The sequence below is a fragment of the Drosophila santomea genome, chromosome 3L, assembly GCF_016746245.2.
Source record: "Drosophila santomea strain STO CAGO 1482 chromosome 3L, Prin_Dsan_1.1, whole genome shotgun sequence".
In the NCBI taxonomy this organism is placed as follows: Eukaryota; Metazoa; Arthropoda; class Insecta; order Diptera; family Drosophilidae; genus Drosophila; species Drosophila santomea.
In genome coordinates this window covers 20725752-20748843 of record NC_053018.2, presented here as the reverse complement: position 1 = coordinate 20748843, position 23092 = coordinate 20725752, and the positions used below count along the sequence as shown (strand labels likewise).

Here is a 23092-nt window from a genome sequence, read left to right as displayed (position 1 = left end):
AATTACCATACATATTCGTCGATGTATACACTTTTCATTAGATTTTAAGCGCATAGTTAAACTTTTAACATTATACCATTATAATTTTATGGATACTACTGCCCGTTACAAGCATCCAATAAAGATTTCAAACAAACAAGCTAAATAAATCAGCAATCCGAATTCCAATTATAAACTTACAAACTTACAAACATACATATATGCCCGCACAGTAATCGAACCGAAATGTAAACATATAGCTGAAAATTGAAAATGGACAACTTACAGTTTGTTAGCTGTGTGTAAATGTGTCTCGTAGGGTTTTCCCCGTTCTCCCGTTTGTAAAGTTTTTGCCTACGCCCCCAGCTGATGTAACAATTCTTATAGTCTGTAGTCTCCATATGCTAATACATTTATATATGTAGTATATAATAAACAACTAGCTATATATTCCGATTCACGCACACACCCGACACATACACAGCGAGAAACCACAACCGACACACACAAAATCGTCACTCTTGCGAGAATCGCAGATGAAAAAAAAGTTATGTTCGATTTTCAGGCCACCGCCTGACCAAATCAATTTGAAATCTTTATTTTCATGTCTGTAATGGTTTCGGATGTTGCATTCAATTAAAACCAAGCCACGTTGTTCAGATACACTACAAAAAATGAAATCGGCGCCCACTCACACACACAACACAAATCAAAAATCGAACGCAAGTGCAGATAGGGGAATATCGAGAGAAGTTCAGATGAAAAGATCGACAAAATATATACATACATTTAAATGTACAAAGCCTACGTTTGTGTCGTGTTACTTTTTGGTTTCTTCGTGCTTCATTGTTTCTATAATATATATATATTGTATGTTGTGTTGCGGCAAATACAACACTTTCCACTTTACGTTGAAGATCAAGCTTCGTATCCATTGTACACATCACATGGTGTTTACACTACTGGAAATTTAGGTTATTTGAGGAGGTTTCATAAGTCATAAAACTTTAATGTTTCAAATGGAAATAGGGAGAAGTGTCCAACGTTGATATCTATTGAGTGCGATTTGATTGACCATATCCACTTCATAGAATAATGCGTGATTCTTAGAAAAGTAGATGGACAAGGACTAAAACTGTAAGTACTGCACTCATTGCCAAGATCGACTCCAAATAAAAGCATTTATTTGTTAGTTATTATGCACATGTTTCATTTATTATTGCATTTCATGTTGCTGTGTGTAGCATTATTATCGAATTATCAGTATGCTTACTATTATTGTATTCTATTACCAAAAATAATTTCTTAAAACTTGTTTACTCGTTTAATTTATTTATAGGTATATTATCAATTATTTTAAGTTTGCATTCTGCAACTGCTCGGGGTAGAGTGTTTGCTACGTAATTAGATTTATACTTGCCAGCGGTAACTCGGTAACTTGTTTAATAATTCACTTCTTGCTCAAACTACAATTACTTGCAACTCAAAACTCCAGCGGAAAGTAGAATGTGTTAAATCTACATTCGTGTCCGTGGGCGCGGGCATGGGTGGGGGAGGTGTGTATAGAACGAAACCGATATTTAAACATACTTTTGTTTATTTTGATGTCTAAATTAGCGTTTGTTGCTATTGGCATTAGTAACTAATTTGTGTGATAGATTTTCGATTCGGTTTTGCGATTGCTTTTTGTGTGGTTTAAGGTTTACTATGTATTAAGACTTTGTTTCATAATTAATTGATACAAATATATACGTACAATAAACGTGCCTAAAAGTTATAACATTTTTAATTTGCTAAATAATAAATTTATGGGTATTTTGCTGCTGCCCAATAAGTAAACAATATATATATATATAAAGAATTGCCGAATGGGTCCTTAAAATGGGGATCTGGTTTACAAACACAACGTTTAACCGGTTAAGATAAGGATTGAACAAAGCCAATGGAAGGACATTTGAGGATTAGTATAGCGTTTAACCGAGGCGCGGGCGACGCTCTAAGAAAGACTTTTTTACATACAATACATCGTTTGTCCGCGCTATAATATTCTTCTTTTTGTTTGGAATCACAAATGTTAGCTAGTATTTAAATACACATGTAGGTAAGACATTCAAAACGGAAAATTGGGGATTTCGTTTAGCGTGGAGAATGCTCTTGGTGGTGATGGTGTTAGAGAGACGACGGCTGTGGTGGTGATAAAATGGGTGGCAAAGTGCGGCAACCTTTAAGCTGCTACTGCTACTGCTCCTGTTCCAGTTCCAAGTCTGGATTCACTCCAAATTTCGCACCTCGAATCGCTTGTACGTGTAGTTGATAAAGACCCAGTCCTTCGCAATCTCACCGCCCTGCGGTATGGGCGCCGATGCTGCAATGGATGCACGTTAGTCTCGCGCTCGTCTCTGAGGTTAGCAATATACTTACGTATCTCCAGCGACACATCGGGAAACTCGTCGAAATTGGACGTATCGTCGATTGAGCGCACCTCAACGGGTATGGCCGCGGGACGCTCACGTATGTGCTCCCAGTCAACTCCCCGAAAGAACGGCACGGACTTCAGATCCTCGAGACCGCGCTGGGAACCCAAACGGCGATCGGCCTCGCAGCAGAAGTTGATAATCGTCTCCTTGGCCTCCTCCGAAATGGGGATCTCTGGAGGAAATATCAGCGTCTCGCGCCAGTTCATCACCTTGCGGTAGGTGTCCTGGGGATTGTCGGAGCAGAATGGAGGATAGCCCATCAGCATTTCGTACATGATGACGCCCAGGGACCACCAGTCGCAGGCGGGTCCGTAGCCAGTCTGCAGGAATACTTCGGGTGCAATATAGTCCGGCGTTCCCACGGTGCTGTAGGCGAGGGCGCGTCGGTTTCGCTTCCAAGACTCGGCGCGTCGCTTTGAGTCCATAGGACTGCAGGACAAGCTAGTTTATTTAATAACATCAAGTTTGAATTTTTTTACATCTTACCTGGCACAAGTGCCAATAAAATCTGATGGTTTCGCCTGCGACAAGTCCCGATAAAAGTCTGTCCGATGCGACTTCTTTAAGCCAGTACAAAGCCCGAAGTCAGAGAGCTAAAATTATAATGCCATTTAGTGTTCATATTTCAACTATCTGGATTCCAACTTACCTTCAGATGCCCTCGCGCGTCTAGCAGCAAGTTATCGGGCTTGATGTCCCTGTGTATGAAACCGAGTTTGTGAATAGAATCGATCGCCAATGCCGTCTCACTGATATAGAACTGTGTGCCCTCCTCGGATAGCGTGTCCTTCTTCATCAAAAGCGTCATCATATCACCACCAGGCAAGAACTCCATTATTAAATATAAATTGACCGGATCCTGTGTGAAGATAAATTAAAAACATGTTTTTTCCTCAGTAAGAAAACTATTTAGATAATTCCTTAAAAACCCAATTCATTCCATTGTTGTAATTGTAAAATAATTCCGATGGGTCTCCAATGAAATAGCCTCATTAAACTATTTAACTTAAGAGAAATGGCGATTCTGTGTAGGCAGGTTCGCCTGTGACAAGAACTTTCACCGAGGAGAAGTGGACGAAAGAGAACCCAGAAAAAACAACAAAGGCGGCCCACGCAGAGAAAGAGAGAGGAAGCGAGAGAGAAAGAGAGACGTGACCATATGATTGGCAAGGCGCTTTTGGCATTTGCAGTTGTATTGGTTTATTGATTTTTTGTCCGTGCTTTAACACAATTCTTTTGTTATGTGCGCTGCTGCCCGCCCCTTCACCCTTTCTGCCACCCACCCTTTATCATCATTGTTATTGTTGTAGCTGACGTTCGTCACTCACCTGGAAACTGTAGTACATCTTGACCACCCACTGATGATCGGCCTCCACAAGGACATCGCGCTCGGCGCGTACGTGGGCCACTTGCTCCTTTTCCAGCATGTCTGCTTTGCGCAGCACCTTCATGGCGTACACATGTCCCGTGTCCTTTTTCTGCACCAGACGCACCTCACCGAACGCGCCGCGTCCGATGACTTTGAGGGCCTCAAAGTCCTCCACACCGAGGCGCAACCGCTTCAGCCGGAGATACTCCGTCTCCTTCTGGGCATGCTGCAGCCGCTTCTCCTGGCGCTGCGCCTCTGACAGGCTCTCGTCCTTCAGCTGCGCCTCCAGTTTCGCGAGGCGCTGCTTTCGCTCGCCATACTGCGTCACCAGGTTGCTGTAGTAGTTCTCCAACGTCACCTTGGCCTTGGTGGCCTTGTCCAGTGTGTGGTCGCTGAATCTGATCGAGGCACCGTCCGCGTCCTGCGTTCTGCTGCTCATCATCTAAGCTGGGGTTTTTGTCCTGGTCACCACGGTCCTGTTTGGGATTTGTGTGTGTGCTCCCTGCTATGTCGGTGCGTGTGCGTGTGTGTGGTAAGGAGTTATGCACTTGCCAATGCACACACACTGCTTTCTTCGCCCGTTTCTTGCCTTTTTCCTCTGTAATTTGTTAAAATTCCTCCCTCTGCTTCTTCTTCTTCTTCAAGGGCCATTCGCATTTTGCATTCCCAACAAAGCAAAGTTAGCTGCGCTCTAGTGGGGTTATCGATAGCTAATCGATTAATTTTAGAATGTTAGTGCTTTTAGGTCGCTGATAGTGAAGACAGTTGAGCTTACACCGCCAATTGTAGCATTTCTTCATACTGAAATTACGTTATTAACATAGGATTGTTAACTTAAAGTAAAGAAATAAGCACTTAATTGTAATTTACTCAAAGATCATGTAAATTAAAACATAAAACATATTAAGAAAAAAAAGCTTTATTAAAGACGAAAATATTATAGCTTTAACCTTTTAGCTTAATTCTCGCCAAAAAATGTTTACTCCAAAAAACGGGCATCACTGCCATCTGCCCAATTAGTAAATAAATAGAACTTACCGACTTGGGGTAGATTTTTCCATGATAGGCGTAAATCAACCAGTTGCCTTTGCTAATCTGGACACTTGGTGCCTGTGACAGTTTAATGCAATGAGCAATATCAGCTAATGATGGCCCGCATCACCAGTTTTCTGGACTTGGATCCCCGTTCTATTTTGTACATCTTTAAGCTTCTGAGCTTGGAGGACCAGTTGCACTTGGCGCGCTGCTGTCGCCTTTTTAGGGACGCCTTCATTCGCTTGCATCGCCACCATTTCCAGGAAGTAATTGACAAGGATTTGAGTCTACGGACTCTGGAGGATTGGCGCACCTTTCTGTGGCTCTGTGGCAGTCGCATCCGTACCGTGGAATCCCACTTTGACGATGATCACCCGCTGCAGCTGCTTCCAATAATCAGCAAACACTGCTACCGACTGAAGTCCATTTCCATATACAATGCAACAGCGGCCCGGGCGCAACCGTATCTATTGCGAATGAGCTCCCTAGAAAAGGTGCACGTGCGCAACTACAAGAGCACAAGCAAGGATCTAATAAAAGGAATTAGGATACACCTTCCCCAGGTCAACAGTCTGAGCCTGGAGAGTTTTGAACGCAGGGAGTGTAAGTGGCGATTAATATCCATTTGAGCAAAACAATCTTATCCAATTGCTTCTCCCTTCACAGTACAAGAAGTACGTCACTTTAGCGAGATGCTGGAGCTTGGCTTGTACGACGAGGTGACCGCCTCGGAATTCGTAACAATTGTCAAGCCCATGCGAAAGCTGCGATGCCTTCAGCTACGCAACGCCAGACGCTTTCTGACTACCAGCAATCTCAAGATGCTGGCTACCAACTGTCACCAGCTGGAAAAACTGACGTTCAATGATTGCGAAGCCGATCTGTTGGTCCTGCCGCAGTTTGCAAACCTCAAGTACCTGCAAATATACTGCCCGGAGGACATGAAGACGCGCCTCTTCAAGGCACTCGCCAAAAGCCAGTGCTCCACTCGGTTGGAATACCTCATCCTGCACCGTAAACGCTGGATTGACGAAGAGCAGGCGCAGTACATCAGTGCTTTGAAGGGTCTTCGATGGCTGGTCTGCAAGCCTCGTGACGATCTGTGCGTTCGCCACTTGGCGGAGTTGAGTCGGTTAGAGTGCCTTTCCATACAGTCCGCTCGAGAAATAGGAGAAACGCAGCTCTCCCTTTTGGTGGCCAACAATAACCGGCTTCGGTATCTGAACATTTGCTATTGTCTGGGCATCACAGACGCCTTTGTCTTGGATACTCTGGGCAGCTTATCTAAACGCTTATTCCATCAAGCCCTAGAGCTATTTGCAGCGGCCACTGACATCAGACATGACATCATAGAGCGGGTGAGTAATCTAAAGCTATCCGCAAATATACTCAAAAATCCTTTTGCTAATGTGGCACGGGGTTTCGTTTTCAGCTGCCGCTCGAGTTTCCCCTGAAAATGCTCAGCTTGCACTTTGAGTGCAGCGACGGAATGACAGCCGGCGCACACTTTTATGCCGATGAGCCGGAATTCGATCGGCAAGCCGTATGAGGCCTTATTCGTCTCACAACGAATGTTTTTTCAATCATTACCAAAAATATAACCTAAATTATTGAATCTTTATACGCAGCTTTATTCGTGATCTTACCACTTTAAGTGGTATTTCTTTTGTTATTGCACAACGATGTATTCAACTTTTTCACTACATAAATAAAATACTTTATCCTAATCAAAGTTATGTATATGCTTGGTTGGAAGAGTGTGCGTTGGGATATGTATTGGCTAAACACGATAAGTGTTATAATGTAATTTTGGTTGCAATCATTCAACATTTCAGGGCTTAAATTCGATTGCAGCTGCTAGTTCCTTCGCGGGATGTTATCGAACTATCGATGGCTCATCGCATTTTTTCGCCCCACCACTAATATTTTGATTTGTTGTTGGGTTGGCAAACAGAGGAAATCTAATATTCGCTGAGAAAATCTGTTTGTAAAACGCTACTAGAGGGTCGCAAAGATGCTGTCCATGCTGCAGGAGAAGCGTCCGCTGAAGCGCACCCGTCTGGGTCCGCCGGACATCTATCCTCAGGACGCGAAGCAGCGCGAGGACGAGCTGACGCCCACAAATGTGAAGCACGGATTCACGACGACGCCACCGCTGTCCGATGAATTCGGTACGGCCCACAACTCGAATGTGAACGCCAGCAAAGTGAGCGCATTCTTCAGCGGCGTCCTGGCTAAAAAGGAGGAGTTAATGACTCTGCCGGACACAGGACGCAAGAAGCAGCAGATCAACTGCAAGGACAACTTTTGGCCCGTATCCCCGCGACGCAAGTGCACCGTGGACGCCTGGTTCAAGGACCTCGCCGGTAACAAACCCCTGCTTAGCTTGGCCAAAAGGGCGCCCTCGTTCAACAAGAAGGAGGAGATCTTCATCACACTGTGCGAGAACCAGGTGAATATGCAGCGCGCAACCTGGTTTATCAAGCTAAGCGCAGCCTATACGCTTAGCTTCACTGAGTCCAAAAACAAAAAGCGGTCCATTTACGACCCGGCTGCCGAATGGACCGGCAACATGATCAAGTTTATGAAAGAGCTGCTCCCCAAGCTCCAAGAGTATTATCAGCAGAGTGAGTACAGTCCTTTAAACGTATAACCTATCAACTCCCTGATTCAACTCCTTGGTTTTAGGCCACGACAAGTCCACTTCGAATGGCATCACTTCTGGAAGCCTGACTGCCGCTGGAAATGGTTCTGCCAGCAATGGAAACTCTGGCACCACCTCTATTAACTCCGTAACCGGCAGCAATGCTCCAACGAACGTAATCCCTGTACCCAGCATGGCCAGTCCATTGCCACCGATTCACAGTCCAGCTAATGGTCAACAGGGAACTCCTGGCGGAGGAGTGAATTCTGTCAGTGTCATGCCGACGACGGGAAGCCTAGGAGGAGTAGTCGGCGGGTCAGGGTCTTCTGTGGTAGGAGGCCCAGCTGGTGCGGGAGCTGCAGTGCCACCGGGCTCTACAATTTCCGGAATTGGAAGCCAGTTCGAAGACAGTCGCAATGCGCTTAAGTATTGGAAATACTGCCACCAATTGAGCAAGTACATGTACGAAGAATCACTTTTAGACCGACAGGAATTCCTGAACTGGATCCTCGACCTTTTGGACAAGATGCGCACCCAGGCAAGCTTCGACGAACCATTAAAAAAGTTGGTGCTCAGCTTTGCCCTTCAGTACATGCACGACTTCGTCCAGTCGGAGCGTCTATGTCGAAAGATGGCCTACATAGTGTCCAAAAAACTGGACCAGTTGCTGAACACTGTCGTAGAACAGCAGAACATCAAAGGGTTGGACGAGCAGAAGTTGCAACAGGTTCACTATGAGCTGGCGCTTCAGGAACAAATGAGTTGTCCCCATCATCGGGATATAGTGTTGTATTTAAGCACGATTCTACAGATCATCACAATCGAGTGCCCCACTGCACTGGTCTGGAGTGGGATAGCGGCTCACCGAGCACCCTCCTCGCTGTTGGGTAGTCCCTTAGACCATTTGCCGTTAGCGCCATCAGTCCTGCCGATGCCCACGCGCTGTCCTCGAACCAACCAGGAGATCCGACGTCAACTGCGTTCCGCCGAGTCGGACATCGTACTGCGCACACAGCACGCAGAGCAGCGCTGGTTTGCAGCCAAGTGGCTGAGTGCCGGCAAGAATCAATACACCAGTGTGCTGGCCACACTTGACCACTTGGACACGCACTGCTTCGATCGCATGGAACACAATAATAGCATCGATACCCTCTACGCTCAAATATTTCCCAGCCCAAGTGCCAGTCGCAGGCGGGAAGACGATCAGGTGGAACCTCGCCCGTCTTACGAACCCAAACAAGACAAGGACACGGTACGCATTCTATGCGAGTGGGCCGTGTCGGGGCAGCGTTGGGGAGAGCACAGAGCCATGGTGGTGGCCATTCTGCTTGACAAGCGCCAGATTGATGTTACCAGCACGCCAGCGGATCAGCAATCCAGTGATAAGGACGACAAGGACTCGCTGGCTTCGGGCGCCGGTTTAATTGATGGCTTGCCTGTGTTTCAGCACGTGCTGATGCACTTCCTCGACCACGACGCTCCCGTCCTGGATGAACACGTGAGCAGTCCCCAGCAGCGCACCGAATTTACCAACTTGGTTCAGTTGTTCAGTGCATTAATTCGCCACGATGTCTTTTCGCACAACGCCTACATGCACACGCTAATTTCACGGGGAGATCTGCTGCTGGAGTCGGTGTTGGTGATGAAATCAGGGACGACGGCCACAAAAACATCGCCGCCACCTCCAGCTCCACCTCCAACGACTACGCACGGTTTCGATGATGACGGATTCGGCGGTGGTCTGGATTTCAAGCACAACGAGTTCGACGATTCAAATGTGGACGACGATTTGGACAAACTGGTGCAAAATATTAAGGAGAAAGGACAACAGCACGAAGCTCCCGACAGTCCCAAGATCGGTCCTCCAGGCGATGGAGAAACCAACCCTGGCGGTAGCATATCGCGGCATTACGTGTACACCAAGCACTTTCCCATCCCGCAGGATGATCCCAGCATGAGCAGTTACAGCAGTGAAAGTAACCAGCGCTACATCCTGCTGTTCGGTGTCGGCAAAGAGAGGGATGAAAAGAAGCATGCTGTCAAGAAGATGTCTAAGGAAATTGGCAAGCTTTTCACTAAAAAGTTTAGCATAGATGTGGCCGCGGCCGGTCACGTTAAGAAGCACTCGCGCAACGAGTTCAACTTCGAAGCTACCACGTCCAAGTGCCAGCAGATGGCTTATTTCGACCAGCACGTGGTCACCGCTCAGTGTGCGGCTAATGTCCTAGAGCAGCTAAACGGATTCGCTTTAGGGAATAACAACTACCTGCCGGTGCAGGAGCACGTGGCGTTCCTCTTTGATCTGATGGAGCTGGCTCTTAATATCTACAGTCTATTGGAGCTGTGCGATAGTCTGTTGAAGGAGTTGCCTGAGGTGGAGCACCAGTTGCAGCTGAAGAAGTCAAACCTAGTGCGAAGTTACACCACTTCACTTGCCCTGTATATTGTTAGCATCTTGCGGCGCTATCACAGTTGCCTGCTCCTTTCTCCGGAGCAAACGCTGTCGGTTTTTGAGGGAGTCTGTCGTACCATTCGACACGTATCGAATCCAAGCGAGTGCACTTCGGCGGAACGCTGCATCATTGCCTACCTAAGCGACCTACACGAGTCCTGTGTGTTGCTCCAGGGAAAGGAACAATCCACGGAGTACTACCAGCAGTTGCAGTGCATCAAGCGATTTAAGGACATTTTCAACACTCCAGAACAGCTTGGGTGAGTTTATATCGGAATTTCGCCGCCAACGTATTCTAATCGAATAATCCTTTTTTATTAAGCCTACCTCCACAAGGTTACAACCCGCAGTTGTTGCAGGAGCTGTTTATGGCCCCTCGACGCGGTGGTAAACTGGATCCTCACTGGCTGGGAACACTGCACGAGTCGCCGGCTAATGTGTACAGCTTCGTGTCCAACGCTTTGATAGCCGTGTGTCGAGAGACGGACAACGAGCGACTAAACGATGTGGCCCTCGCATGTGCAGAACTGACTGCCAGCTGCAACGTCTTGTCTGAGGAGTGGATATACGCTCTTCAGAGCCTGTGCAGCGGCAGTAAGAGTCCGCGTTATCCGCACCTGGGCGGACAGGTTGACATTGGGCAGGTTAAGACTCACAACGCCCTGGCCGTGTTCGTATGCATTCTGGTTGCCAGGCACTGCTTCTCACTAGCGGACTTTGTAAGTAAGTTTGCCCTGCCCACGTTGGCCCGATCGGTAAGCGCTGGTGGAGCAGAACTGAGCGTGGATGCAGAGGCGGGTGCTCGTCTCACATGTCATCTGGTGCTGAAGCTGTTCAAGACTTTGGAGATTCCTCAACCTGGTATGTACTCGGTGAGCACTTCCCCAAATCCACTACACGCTGTGGGAAACGACTTTAGCATTCGACTGAGCTGCGATCGCCATCTTTTGGTGGGTGCCCATAAGACCATTCCTATAGCCGCGGTGCTTGCTGTGCTAAAGGCCATTCTCATTGTTGTGGACAATGCGGCGCTTAAAACACCATTGGCTTCTGGCAGCGGCTCCTCCTCTGGTGGATTGGGCGGCGCTTTTGGAAGCGGCAAGCGTAGTGGCTTCAATACACCAGTTCATCCGGGAAGCACACCCAAAAGCAACGAGCAACGACCGGCTGATCTCAGCCAGATCCTGGGCACCAGCGATTTACAGTTGGGAAGTAGTTTGACAAGCGAGCCCGAAGCCCTTCAACAACCGTCGGTCGGAGGAATGGAGCAGATCTCGCTGCTGGAGTTCGCCCAAGCGGTGCTCAAGCAGATCTGCGCCCAGGAACACGTCCTGGAAAGGTGCCTAAAGAATGCAGAGCAGCTCTGCGACATGATAATCGACGAAATGCTGACCGCGAAACAGGCACAGCGGGTTCTGCACATGATCTGCTATCCGGAGTCTGAATTTAACATTATCTCCGAGCTGGACCAGCGCTCAATGATCGTGCGCATACTAGAGAATCTCGGACAGTGGACACTGCGTATCTCGTGGCTGGATCTTCAGCTTATGTACCGTCAGTCGCTGAGCAACAACGCCGAGCTTAATGTTTGGCTTGACACAGTGGCGCGCGCGGCAATCGACGTATTTCACATGGAGGAAGTTGTCCTGCCGGGTGCCGTGAAGGCGACCCACAAGCCAAAACCGTCCACCTGGCTAGTGGCCCCCCTCATTGCTAAACTAACACCAGCAGTGCAGGGCAGGATTCTTCGAGTTGCTGGACAGGTTCTCGAGAGTATGAACTATTTCTCCAAAGTGCCCAAGTCCGATTGCAATAGCTCGGGCAGTGGTGACGAGCGCGAAAAGAGCAACAGTTGCCACAGTAGCAATAGCTATGGCCTGGGCGGCGCGCCCGCACGCAACAAGAAGATGCCGCTTAATTACCAGCCATTCCTGGGTCTTATCCTAACTTGCCTGAAAGGCCAGGACGAGTACAAGGAAAACTTACTTGTTTCCCTCTATGCCCAGTTATCACAATGTCTACAGTCCTTTGCTGAGGTGAGTGCTTACTCCTTATCTTCAAATGTAAACTTAATCTTAATATGACACCTTTTAGCTGGATACAATTGGTGGTGTTGATGAGCCGCAGGCTCGCGAGGAGATCCTTGATGCTCTGCAGTTGCGCTTTTCGCTGGTGGGCGGCATGTTCGAGGCTATCCAAAAGAACAGTACTCCCACCACAGACTGGGCCATTCTTTTGGCCCAATTGGTTTGCCAGGGCGTGGTGGATCTCAGCTGCAACCGTGAACTGTTCACCACCGTGGTGGACATGTTGGCCACGTTGGTGCATTCAACGCTGGTCTCCGATGACGAGAGGCATTATATGAACCTGATGAAGAAGCTAAAGAAAGAAATTGGAGAGAAGAACAACGCCTCCATTCGGGTTATTCGGCAGCTTCTTCCACTTTACAAGCAGCCCACTGAGGTAATTAACACACCTAAGACCTCAGATGAGCTTTGAAACAAAATGGTATTTCTTTTTTAGGTGATTGCCTGCGAACATTCTGGAATGGACACCAAGGGCAACAAGATCTGCGATATAGACAAAAAGCAACTTCGCATTTCGGACAAACAGCGCATCAGCGTGTGGGACATCCTTGAGGGTCATAAGAACCCGGCTCCTCTGTCCTGGGTGTGGTTTGGTGCAGTTAAGCTGGAGCGGAAGCCCCTTACTTACGAGGAAGCTCACCGCAACCTGAAGTATCACACGCACAGTCTGGTCAAGCCCAGTAGTTACTACTATGAGCCGTTGCCACTGCCACCTGAAGACATTGAGCCTGTTCCTGAGAAGATTTGCATAGTAAGTCGATTTTGTATTTGAATTTCACTTAGCCCCTTTCTAAATGCATTGGTTCTATTTCGTAGAAGGATGAAATGAAGGCGGACACGCCCTCGTCAGTGGATCAGTCGCCAAGCGCTGTGGTGGGCGGCACTGGAAGAGGTCGCGGCAAGGGAACGACCACGCGGAAACGCAAGCCCAAAAACCCGAAAACGCCACCCGTGGTTAATACTCAGCAACAGCAGCCTCAGCTGGCGCCGCAGCCTCAACAGCCGCAGAATGTGCAACAACAACAGATGCAGCAGCAGCAACAGCAACAGCAACACATGCAACAGCAGCAGATGCAGCCCAACCAAATGAGCCAGATGCCAATGAATATGCCGGTAAAAAAATTTGATTTTGTAAATAGTTAAGTTCTTAAGCTTTTAAATTCAATCGTTGATCGTCTGACGCTTTGCTTTTTGAAGGAATCAAAGCAAGCCACTAAAAGCAACATGATGGCAGAAAAATTCAAAAGTTGTAAAATTATAATCCAGATTTTCTTAACCTTTTTCGGTGCTAAACCATTTTTCTATTACCCTCGAATATAAAATGTAACTAAAAAAATCTTTTCCACAGATGAACATGCAACAGTTTGCACCCAATCCGAACAGCATGATGCAGCAGAACGCCATGTTGCAGCAACAGCAGCAGATGCAGCAAATGGGCAACAATCCGCTGCAGCAGCAGCTGAATGTGGGCGGTGGCAACGGGCAGCAAAATCCCCAGATGAACTTTATGCAACAGGGACCAGGAGGCGGTGGAGCCGGACCGCAGGGTATGCCCGGCCAGCAGCAACAGTGGCACAATGCGCCGCAGCAGCAGCAGCCGCCGCAACCGTACCACAACCAATACGCTCCGCATCAGCAGAACATGCAGTGTAAGTCGAAACTTTGATATTTTTTATGATTTAAGATTGTAATCATAATCACTTACCATTTTAGCAAATCGCATCGAGCGTCCGCCCTTGAACGCCAACTCCAAGCAGGCGCTATCACAGATGCTTCGCCAGCGTCAACCATTCCAGCAGCAGCAAGCGCAACAGGGTCCGGGGGGCGGTTTCAATCCGATGCAGCAGCAACCACAGCCCTCGCAACAACAGCCCGGTCCTCAGCAGCAGATAAACCCCAACCAAATGCGGCAGCAGCAAATGAATCCCCAGCAAAATCCTCAGTCTGTCGCTGCATTCAACGCCATGCAACAGCAGCAGCAGAACGCCCAGCAGCAGCAGATGAATCCCAACCAGCAGCAACAGCAGCAGTTCATGCGCGGCGGCAACATGCGACCCGGCATGGCACCCAACCAGATGAATCAGATGAACATGGGAGGTCAAGGCATGGCGCAGAATCCGATGATGCAACAACAGATCCCACAGAATATGGTAGGCATGGTCAACCCGAATGCCAACCAAATGATGCAGAGCGGTGGCGCTCAGGGAGGCAACGGTGTGGGCGTTGGAGTAGGTGTCGGAGTTGGCGGCGCCGGGAACAATCCCAACATGGGCATGGGAGGCATGCCTCAGCAAGGCATGATGCAACAGCAGCCGCAGCAACAGCCGCAGCAGCAGGTGCAGTTCCAGAACTTCCAGAATCAGTACCAGCAGCAGCAGCAACAGCAGGGCATGCAGCAACAGGGCGGTGGAGCAGGCGTTGGAGTTGGCATGGCGCCCAATCAACAGCAACAGCAGCAGGCCAACATGATGGGCAACTTCAATCCGCAGATGCAGCAGGCGAATCGCAGCAATCCCGACTTTATGGCGGCCGCCGCTGTTGCCCAGCAGCAACAACAACAACAACAGCAACAGCAGCGCGTTGTTCCAGGAGGAATGATGGCCGGCAACCGGAACCAGTACATGAACCAGGCGCCCAACGTAACCATGTCCAACATGATGGGTCCAGTGCCGAGCGGCGTCGTCGGCCAGGTGCCTCCGTACGCCCGTCAGCAGTCGGCGGGAGGCGGCAAACCCGGCGTCCTGAACACCCAGCAACAGTTCCAGCAGCAGCAACAGCAACAACAGCAGCTGAGGCACCAGCATATGATGCAGATGCAGGGCATGGGTGGTGGCGCAGGCGGGGGAATGGGAGCCGGGCCCCAGCAAGCAGGTGGTGCCGTTGGAGGTGGCGGCGGAGGCGGAATGGTGCCGCAGCAGCAGAGCATGAACCAGCAACAAACGCCGAACCTGGTGGCTCAGCTCCAGCGGCAGAACATGATGGGCCAGCAGCAGTATCAACCTCCACCGTACTAGACAGAAGACACTTCTTAGTCGTAAGCCAAGTCCTAATCATTTATTTATCAGATGTATTTGCAATAAACGTACATTCGAAACATACTTCATTGTTTTATCAAAATATTAAAAAATGAAAAACGCAAGGGATGGTGTTAACTCCATTCTAATCCCAATCTAACTCCATTTTATCCATAAGTGATTATATCCTTTGATTTACTTTTGTTATATTACTTTCTGTACTTTACTTTATTTTCGTTCTATTAAAAAAAGAAAGAGTATTGACTTAATTTTAATTTATAATTTGAATTTTTATAATGAGGATCCTTTATTTTCTATTGTTATATTCTTTCTTGTAATTTACTTTACCTGATTTTTATCAAAAAGGAAAGAGTATTGACTTAATTTTGAATTATAATTTGAATTTTTGTTATTGAATCCTTTGATTGTTATATTATTTCCTGTAATTTACTTTACTTTCGCTCTATAAAATATTGACACTATTTAAATATATAATTTGAATTTTGGCCACAATTATCCGATAGTTAAGCTAAAACAAATTTAAGTACGCAGCTTAATAACTTATTTTATGCACAAGCTTTGTCGTGCGCTATCGTTTAGCCATCGCTTACTCGGGCCACCTCTAATCAGCTGACTGCCGATAACTGCGTTGGTGTGCGTGGGGGGTTTTGTGTGCATGTGAATTAGTAATAATACATTTCTCGTTCCCAAATTTAAACGTTTGTTCAAGTTATAACTAGACTTTAAGCTATTTAGTGCAATAGTCCTTCTGCCGCGAGTGCTACACCTATTCAGAATACGGAAAGTCTCCCGAAAATTGCCTCCGTGGCACACTTCATTCATCGATTGCACTGAATTTCGATTCGAAGTGCTACTTTTCGCAGTTTTGTTTGGAATTGCTCGGCAGGAGGACGTGTTACTTTGGTGGGCTACAATAGCATTTTAGAGTTCCCCTCGAGAAATGAGCGAAGTTCCGGAGAGTAGTAAAAAGCGTCAGAAGACGGTGAGTACTAGATATGTGGCCCTGTGCCCAAAAACGTCGAGTAAGCCCATTTCTCCAGCTCTATTTGAACAAGTGGACCGATGAAATTCACCTACAGATGTTGAATATGTCTTAATTTATGAATCTATTTGATCAGCCTTGGTTGTTTGAATATAAATGTGTCGCTACAGATCCCCAGATCTCCCGCCATCTCCCCACTTCCCAAACCCATTGCTTCCCTCTTCCGGTTCTTATGCTCTCCATATGGATCAGCAGACACGTAACACTAGACCGTAACACCCGGCCTAATCTTATCTCACTCTATGACGAATTGCCGTTTGCTCCAGTTTTAAATTCCCACTTTACTACCGAAAAGCTTCAAATGGGCAAACTTTGTAATGTATGCTTGCAGCTGATAAGATTGTTTTCAGCATTCATTTTTTAAACTTTACTACAATGTATAGAAATTTAAAAATTGATGTGTCGAGAAATGTTGATTCAGCAGAAATATTTTCTACACATGCAAACAAAACCGCAGGCCTTGCATTTCAAGCAGTCTGATTAAAAACAAATTTTTAACTCCACCTATTTTATACATGATTCGAATTCCCCGTTGCCTCGCTACAAAAAAAACCCCACTTTTTCAATTAAAAATTATCTCAGCACAGATAAAACAATGAACGACTTATGCAACAGCAACTACTTCCCTGATAACAACTGGTTACCACAGCAAATGTTATTGCTTTGGCTAAAAACAGGTTCAAATTAGAAAGAAAGTCTTGCGAGCCAACTAAAGTGGTGGCAGCAAAGGTGTCAAGTCTGAGACATCAACTTCAATGGGCCACTTTGGAGTCGGAGTTGGCCAAAAGTAGTTGGAATCTTGGTCAACAACTCGGCTGCACTTGCAGGTTGAATGACCAGAGATAACTTACGACTGACTCTTCTTTTGTGACATTTTTTAAAATTTGTTTATCGCATTTCCTTAACCTAACCACTTAAAAAAATAAATAATAATAATAATGATCAGCTTTAAAGTTATTTAAAATATTTATTTTCTTGGGATGCGGACCAAATTACTTTCTATTAAGTGACTTGAGAAAAAACTTAAATTAACTTTAACTGTTAGTAATATTATTTGGTTTAATAAAACCAAGAAACTTATTATGCTTTGTGTTTTCATTAATTATTGTGGGCAGTTCACTTTCTAAGCTTTTTGGCGGCTAGTAATTTGATTTCCATATAGCAACATTTGGGTTTAATGGTTATTGCATTTAATGTGTTATTGCATTACGTTGTAGTTTTATGGATACTACTTAAATCGTTAAAAGTGATTGCCTAATTGAATGACATTAACAATTTGAATAGGAAAAAATGGAATGACATGGAATAAAGAAGAACTAAACAAAATAAGATACCTTGATAACTTGCATATGTTATATTAGGTTTAACTATTCCCCGAAAATTATTATTCACATTCTTACATATTGGTTTGTGTACTTAGCTGTTTAAACGACTGTTTGTCTGCAATAAAAACAAAGCAAATTTAAGTCTATCCGCTAAGCACCTCCATAAACGAGTTCCTAGGTGGACCACCAGTGTATATCGCACTGCTCCACCCAGTGGATCTCTACCAAGTTTGGTTGCAGCCTGTGAAATTTCAGTTGCAGTTTGGAGCTTCGGCGAGAAAGTTCATCGTTTTCGGCGGTTGGCTGGTTGCTTAACTTGGCAGTTAACTCTTCAACTGCGGAACTCTCACTTGTTTAATTATCAAAGAGCGCACATTGTCCGACTCCCGCTTTCTTTTCACCTGCCCAGAGTTCGTTTCGTTTGTTTCGTTTGAAAATGTTTACTCGATGTGCCAATTCGCTTGGCCACTATAGTAATAATAATAACAACAGCTCTGGCTGTGCTGCCTCCCCGAAAAGATGCTGCCTTCCGAGTGTGGAAAAGCCTGAAGATGTGGTAAGTTCCATTGGGATGATGCATCTTTAGATGGTATATCGAGTAGGAGAGGTCTGTTTGTTTTCTCCAGAGGTTTCGAAGTGTTTTTTTTTATCAGATAAACAAAAGTTTGCAGATAGACATACACTACACCTCTTTGCATTTACTTTTCCTAAATACTACTTGGCCAAATATTTCTGAAAAATCAAGTATTGAGTGGTGCTTTAATTGGTGTAGACCAGGAGCACCTTCACAATTAGCCCAGTAGCTTTAATAATCGGGCTTCGACCAGTGTCCAGCTTTTATGGGATCGTTCCATGTCCGTTCCATTTGACCTTTTGCTACATTAGAGCCCAGAAGCCAGGGAGTTTATAAGGCAGCAGCAGATGAAAAGGGTGGAGAAGGCCAAGAAAGAATGGGACCAGTAAGCTGACAGACTGTGCAAACATTTTCTCCATATGGAACTGGAACCGGAGAATCTAAATGATGCGTGCGTGGATCGCCGATCGAGAGATCAGGGCGAGATGGAATACGATATACTCATGGACATCTCTCTGCGTCTCACACTCTCTTTGGGCTCCATTCTCTGGCACTTTTGAAGGCAGAGCGCCCCATATAATACCATAAATATTATTGAAAACTTTCAGTTCGCTTTCGACGCTCGTCGCGTGTCTATGACGAAATTCATCCATCGTGAGCTCGTTTTCAACGCAATCTGAGTCGAATCCGCATCGCTATCAGTGCTCAATGTAAAATAATTGAACCATTAAGAAGAATAGGGAATTACTTCGATTGCATTTCAGAGCGAAATAAAATAAAATAATTATGCCGAATCCGCCTATTGGATTTTATCCCCATATTAAAAGAAGGGTAAGACCAAAGGCGAATAAACATAATTAAACTCATTACTTGTATGACTTTTTTAGCTTTAAATGGATTCCCAGAGTTAAGAACAGATAATTAAGTCGAGTGCCACTAATCTCTAGGTCTTTATTATCTGGCTCAGTAAGCGTAAAAATACAAATACTGCCTTTTAGAGGAGTGAGAGCAGCAGAGGGTTAAGTATAACGTATAAATGACTATCTAGCACAGTGACCCAATTTTAAAGCATTTGCAAAAAAGGCTAAGTTCATAAGACAGCTATGGAAACCAAAAACTATTGCTCATTTTAATTATCAATACTGTTAAGGTTATTTGCAAACATTATCTGCTAGAATATATGTCATAAGGAGTATATTTATGAAGTCCTCATGTATTTCATTTGAGGAAATGATTTCGGGATAAGAATTCGGAATTATAGTGAACGGAAAGGCTTATAGATAACTACGAACTGAGTCTAAATTAATATTTTGACTACCACGAACGTGAATGTGTGCCCACTTTTCACATTGCGATAGATCCCAGCCTATTCCCATGAGCATACCCATATCGCATAACTCCATTCGCGATTCTGCACACTCGAGTTCCAGCGGAAGGTCAACAAACTGAACGTTGGAGCTCAACACGAATATCGCCCCGGGGTCAAAGCAAAGTATTTCGACGATGACTTGCCTCTGGCACTGGATTCTGATTCGGCTTCACCCTCTTTGAATTTGGCTTTTGTGGCCGCCGTGGCTAACAATGTGAAAAGAAGGGGCCCCAGGCGGAGTCCATCGCCAACCCAACTTGACATGAATATTAATTTATGTTAATTTCGAAAGCTAAACCCGATTATATTTCTGTTTGCAGTGCCTACAGGTGGCGACCAATGTGACCGAGCAGAAGCACCATGTCACCAGGGAGACGCGCGGCAAGAATCTGGGACTCTGCCGAGGATTCCGAGGATGCACCGTGTGGCTGACTGGTAAGAGCGTTAATTTGGCATATATGAAACTAGTAGTAGATCAATCTTATTATTTTAATAAGGCTTACAACATAATTATTTATTTCTGATAAAAGTAGTCTTTTAGTTTTGGGATTATGTTTTATCTAACATGTTCATTATTAGATTGCAAAACCACAAAATGTTAAAAACCTTCTTTACTTATCAAAGAAAATTTTTATTGCCGTGTCTCTAAATGTTTTCGCAATGTGCTACGTATGGGCTAAAGTTAATGTTACTCGTAGATTAAAAGGGTATAGTAGATTCGTTGAAAAGTACGTAACAGGCAGAAGGAAGCTTTTCCGACCATATAAAGTACATATATATATTCTTGATCAGGATCAATAGCTGAGTCGATTTGGCCATGTCCGTCTGTCCGTCCGTCTCTCCGTCTCTCCGTCTGTCCGTCCGTCCGTATGAACGCTGAGATCTCAGGAACTACAAAAGCTAGAAAGTTGAAATTAAGCATACAGACACCAGGGACATAGACGCAGCGCAAGTTTGTCGATTCATGTTACCACGCCCACTCTAACGCCCACAAAACGCCTATAACTGCCACGCCCACACATTTTTAAAAATGTTTTGATATTTTTTCATTTTTGTATTGGTCTTGTAAATTTCTATCGAATTGCCAAAAAAATTTTTGCCACGCCCACTCTAACGCCCACAAACCGCCAAAAACTGTCAGTGTTGAAGACTCTCCTTCGCACTTCCACTAGCTGAGTAACGGGTATCAGATAGTCGGGGAACTCGACTATAGCGTTCTCTCTTGTTATAAATTCCACTGTTACTCCTTAAAATATAAACCTTAACCACCTGTTTTTCTCAACAAAATGCTGGAACTCATTCCTTTGCAGGCCTTAGTGGTGCTGGAAAGACCTCGATTGCCTTCGAGCTGGAGGCGTACCTGGTATCCCGGGGCATTCCGGCCTATGGATTGGATGGCGACAACATTCGCACTGGGCTGAACAAGAACCTGGGCTTTACGCCCGCCGATCGCGAGGAAAACATTCGTCGCGTTGGCGAGGTGGCCAAGCTGTTTGCCGATAGCGGAGTGGTGGCCATCTGCAGCTTCGTTTCGCCCTTCGCCGACGATCGTGAGATGGCGCGCAAAATCCACAAGGATGCGGGCCTGAAGTTCTATGAGATATTCGTAGATACTCCGCTGGATGTGTGTGAGACTCGGGACGTGAAGGGACTCTACAAGAAGGCCCGCGAGGGCGTAATCAAAGGATTCACGGGCATCACGCAGGAGTACGAGCGACCTCAGATGCCGGAACTGGTGGTGAACACGCACGGCTACACGGTGCGTGAGTCCACCCAGAAGCTGGTGACGCTGCTCGAACAGGAGGGAATTATTCCGCGCTCGCTGCGCGACGTAGACCTGCTGCCGGAACTTTATCCCAGCGAATCCATTGCCACGGAGGCACTGCGGCACGAGGCCGAGTCGCTTCAAGCCATTGAAATCAGCACGGTGGAACTGCAGTGGGTGCAAGTGCTGGCCGAGGGATGGGCATATCCACTGCGCGGATTCATGCGCGAGGATGAGTACCTGCAGACGCTGCATTTCAACACACTTCAGAGCGGCATGGACGGTTCCTATCGCGAGAACCACTCAGTGCCCATTGTTCTGAGCGCCACTCAGGCGGACAAGGATCGGCTGGATGGCTGCTCCTCGCTGACTCTCAAATATCAAGGCAAAGCGGTAGCCATTCTGCGGCGACCCGAGTTCTACTTTCAGCGTAAGGAGGAGCGGCTGGCCCGCCAGTTCGGCACCAGCAACCCCAATCACCCATATAGTAAACAGGTCTACGAGTCCGGCGAGTATTTGGTCGGCGGCGATCTAGCAGTGATCGAGCGTATCCGCTGGGAGGACGGACTAGATCAGTATAGGCTGACTCCCAACGAGCTGAGGCGCCGCTTTAAGGAGCTCAATGCCGACGCCATCTTCGCCTTTCAGTTGCGCAATCCCATCCACAACGGCCATGCCCTCCTCATGCAAGACACTCGCCGCCAACTGCTGGAGCGCGGCTTCAAGCAGCCAGTGCTTCTGCTGCACCCTCTGGGTGGTTGGACCAAGGACGACGATGTGCCGCTGGATGTGCGCATGAAGCAACACCAGGCCGTGCTCGACGCAGGTGTTTTGCGACGAGAGGACACAGTACTGGCCATCTTCCCTTCGCCAATGATGTACGCCGGTCCCACGGAGGTGCAGTGGCACGCAAAGGCCCGCATGAACGCCGGCGCGAACTTCTACATTGTGGGCCGCGATCCAGCTGGCATGCCGCATCCGGCCAAGGAAACTTATCCAGATGGAAATCTATACGACGCCACCCATGGAGCGCGTGTGCTGAAGATGGCCCAGGGACTAGACAGCATGGAGGTTGGTCCCACTGCAATAGGCCAAATCCAGCCGAATATGAAATCGATATATTCTTTTCAGATCCTGCCTTTCCGTGTTGCTGCCTATGACAAGAGCGCCAGTAGAATGGCCTTCTTTGAGCCCAAGAGGAAGGATGAGTTTGAGTTCATCTCGGGGACCAAGATGCGCACCCTGGCCAAAACTGGAGCCAGTCCGCCGGATGGCTTCATGGAACCGGAGGCGTGGCGCATCCTGGCCACCTACTACCAGAACCTGCCGCAGGTGTAACCCGCTGCCTACACTCGATTCGCAACGTGCAATTCCTCCTAGTTATAGCTTGTGTGCTTATTATATATATTTCCACCTTATGGCTCTTATCACCACATATTATTTTCATCGTTCTAAAGCCAAATCCTTGGCTGTCCCCTTGTGTGAATGTTGTGCTTCTCCTAACTAAATGTTCGTATCGTACAATCTACTTGTATCTACACTTAAGTCACCCAATTTTTTATCTTAAGCAAAATGTCGTGCAGCTATTTTGTGGACAGTTTTTAATACATATATAAATAATAAAATAGCAAATTAATAATAAACTGGTTGTTTTTTTTTTTGCTGCTATGAGGATTGTGCATGAAGCTATGGCTTCTATGATCAATATACAAAAAAAGATTAGGCTTATATAAGTTATTTTAAAATTTAATCTTAAATAAACGATCTCTTGAATTTAGCGTGAATTTTTGCAGAATGTTAGGTAACAGATCAGTGTCTATGTTAACTGGAATCTATGACTGAAGCTCCTTGCTACGAAACGCACCATATGAAATATTTCCAGTAAATGTTTTTATACCCGTTACACGTAAAGGCAGTAAAAATTTGGCCACGCCTACTT

At 46.4% G+C, this 23092-nt stretch overlaps 4 protein-coding genes across 8 annotated transcripts; 3 read left to right on the top strand and 1 right to left on the bottom strand.

The window, feature by feature from the left end:
* Positions 1 to 1558: 1558 nt before the first annotated feature.
* On the bottom strand, positions 1559 to 4495 carry LOC120450547 (serine/threonine-protein kinase tricornered). Of its 2 annotated transcripts, none has more exons than XM_039633651.2 (5): positions 3785 to 4495; positions 3106 to 3315; positions 2943 to 3049; positions 2401 to 2897; positions 1559 to 2344 (listed from the first exon to the last, which is right to left on the bottom strand). In XM_039633651.2, the coding sequence occupies exons 1-5, from the start codon at positions 4265 to 4267 to the stop codon at positions 2250 to 2252; spliced, it is 1392 nt and encodes a 463-aa protein (XP_039489585.1). In that variant the 5' UTR covers positions 4268 to 4495; the 3' UTR covers positions 1559 to 2249. The 2 variants fall into 2 exon arrangements, with proteins under 2 accessions (XP_039489585.1, XP_039489586.1); XM_039633652.1 differs by having other exon boundaries at positions 2401 to 2885; positions 3785 to 4494.
* A 320-nt stretch (positions 4496 to 4815) lies between these two features.
* On the top strand, positions 4816 to 6481 carry LOC120450549. Its single transcript, XM_039633654.2, has 3 exons — positions 4816 to 5463; positions 5527 to 6218; positions 6293 to 6481. Exons 1-3 carry the CDS (start codon positions 4971 to 4973, stop codon positions 6407 to 6409), a joined length of 1302 nt encoding a protein of 433 aa, XP_039489588.1. The 5' UTR covers positions 4816 to 4970; the 3' UTR covers positions 6410 to 6481.
* Positions 6482 to 6783: 302 nt separating this feature from the next.
* On the top strand, positions 6784 to 15141 carry LOC120447599 (mediator of RNA polymerase II transcription subunit 12). 2 transcript variants are annotated; one of them, XM_039629069.2, is made up of 8 exons: positions 6784 to 7487; positions 7549 to 10216; positions 10279 to 11992; positions 12051 to 12419; positions 12480 to 12794; positions 12860 to 13156; positions 13392 to 13692; positions 13757 to 15141. In XM_039629069.2, exons 1-8 carry the CDS (start codon positions 6875 to 6877, stop codon positions 15055 to 15057), a joined length of 7578 nt encoding a protein of 2525 aa, XP_039485003.1. In that variant the 5' UTR covers positions 6784 to 6874; the 3' UTR covers positions 15058 to 15141. The 2 variants fall into 2 exon arrangements, with proteins under 2 accessions (XP_039485003.1, XP_039485004.1); XM_039629070.2 differs by lacking the exons at positions 6784 to 7487; positions 7549 to 10216; positions 10279 to 11992; ... (1 more) ...; positions 12480 to 12794; positions 12860 to 13156 and adding an exon at positions 13220 to 13328.
* A 567-nt stretch (positions 15142 to 15708) lies between these two features.
* Positions 15709 to 22796, top strand: LOC120449018 (bifunctional 3'-phosphoadenosine 5'-phosphosulfate synthase). 3 transcript variants are annotated; one of them, XM_039631297.2, is made up of 4 exons: positions 15709 to 16060; positions 19709 to 19823; positions 20699 to 22224; positions 22285 to 22796. In XM_039631297.2, the coding sequence occupies exons 1-4, from the start codon at positions 16019 to 16021 to the stop codon at positions 22489 to 22491; spliced, it is 1890 nt and encodes a 629-aa protein (XP_039487231.1). In that variant the 5' UTR covers positions 15709 to 16018; the 3' UTR covers positions 22492 to 22796. The 3 variants fall into 3 exon arrangements, with proteins under 3 accessions (XP_039487231.1, XP_039487232.1, XP_039487229.1); XM_039631298.2 differs by lacking the exon at positions 15709 to 16060 and adding an exon at positions 17733 to 18001; XM_039631295.2 differs by lacking the exon at positions 15709 to 16060 and adding an exon at positions 18657 to 18850.
* Positions 22797 to 23092: the final 296 nt, after the last annotated feature.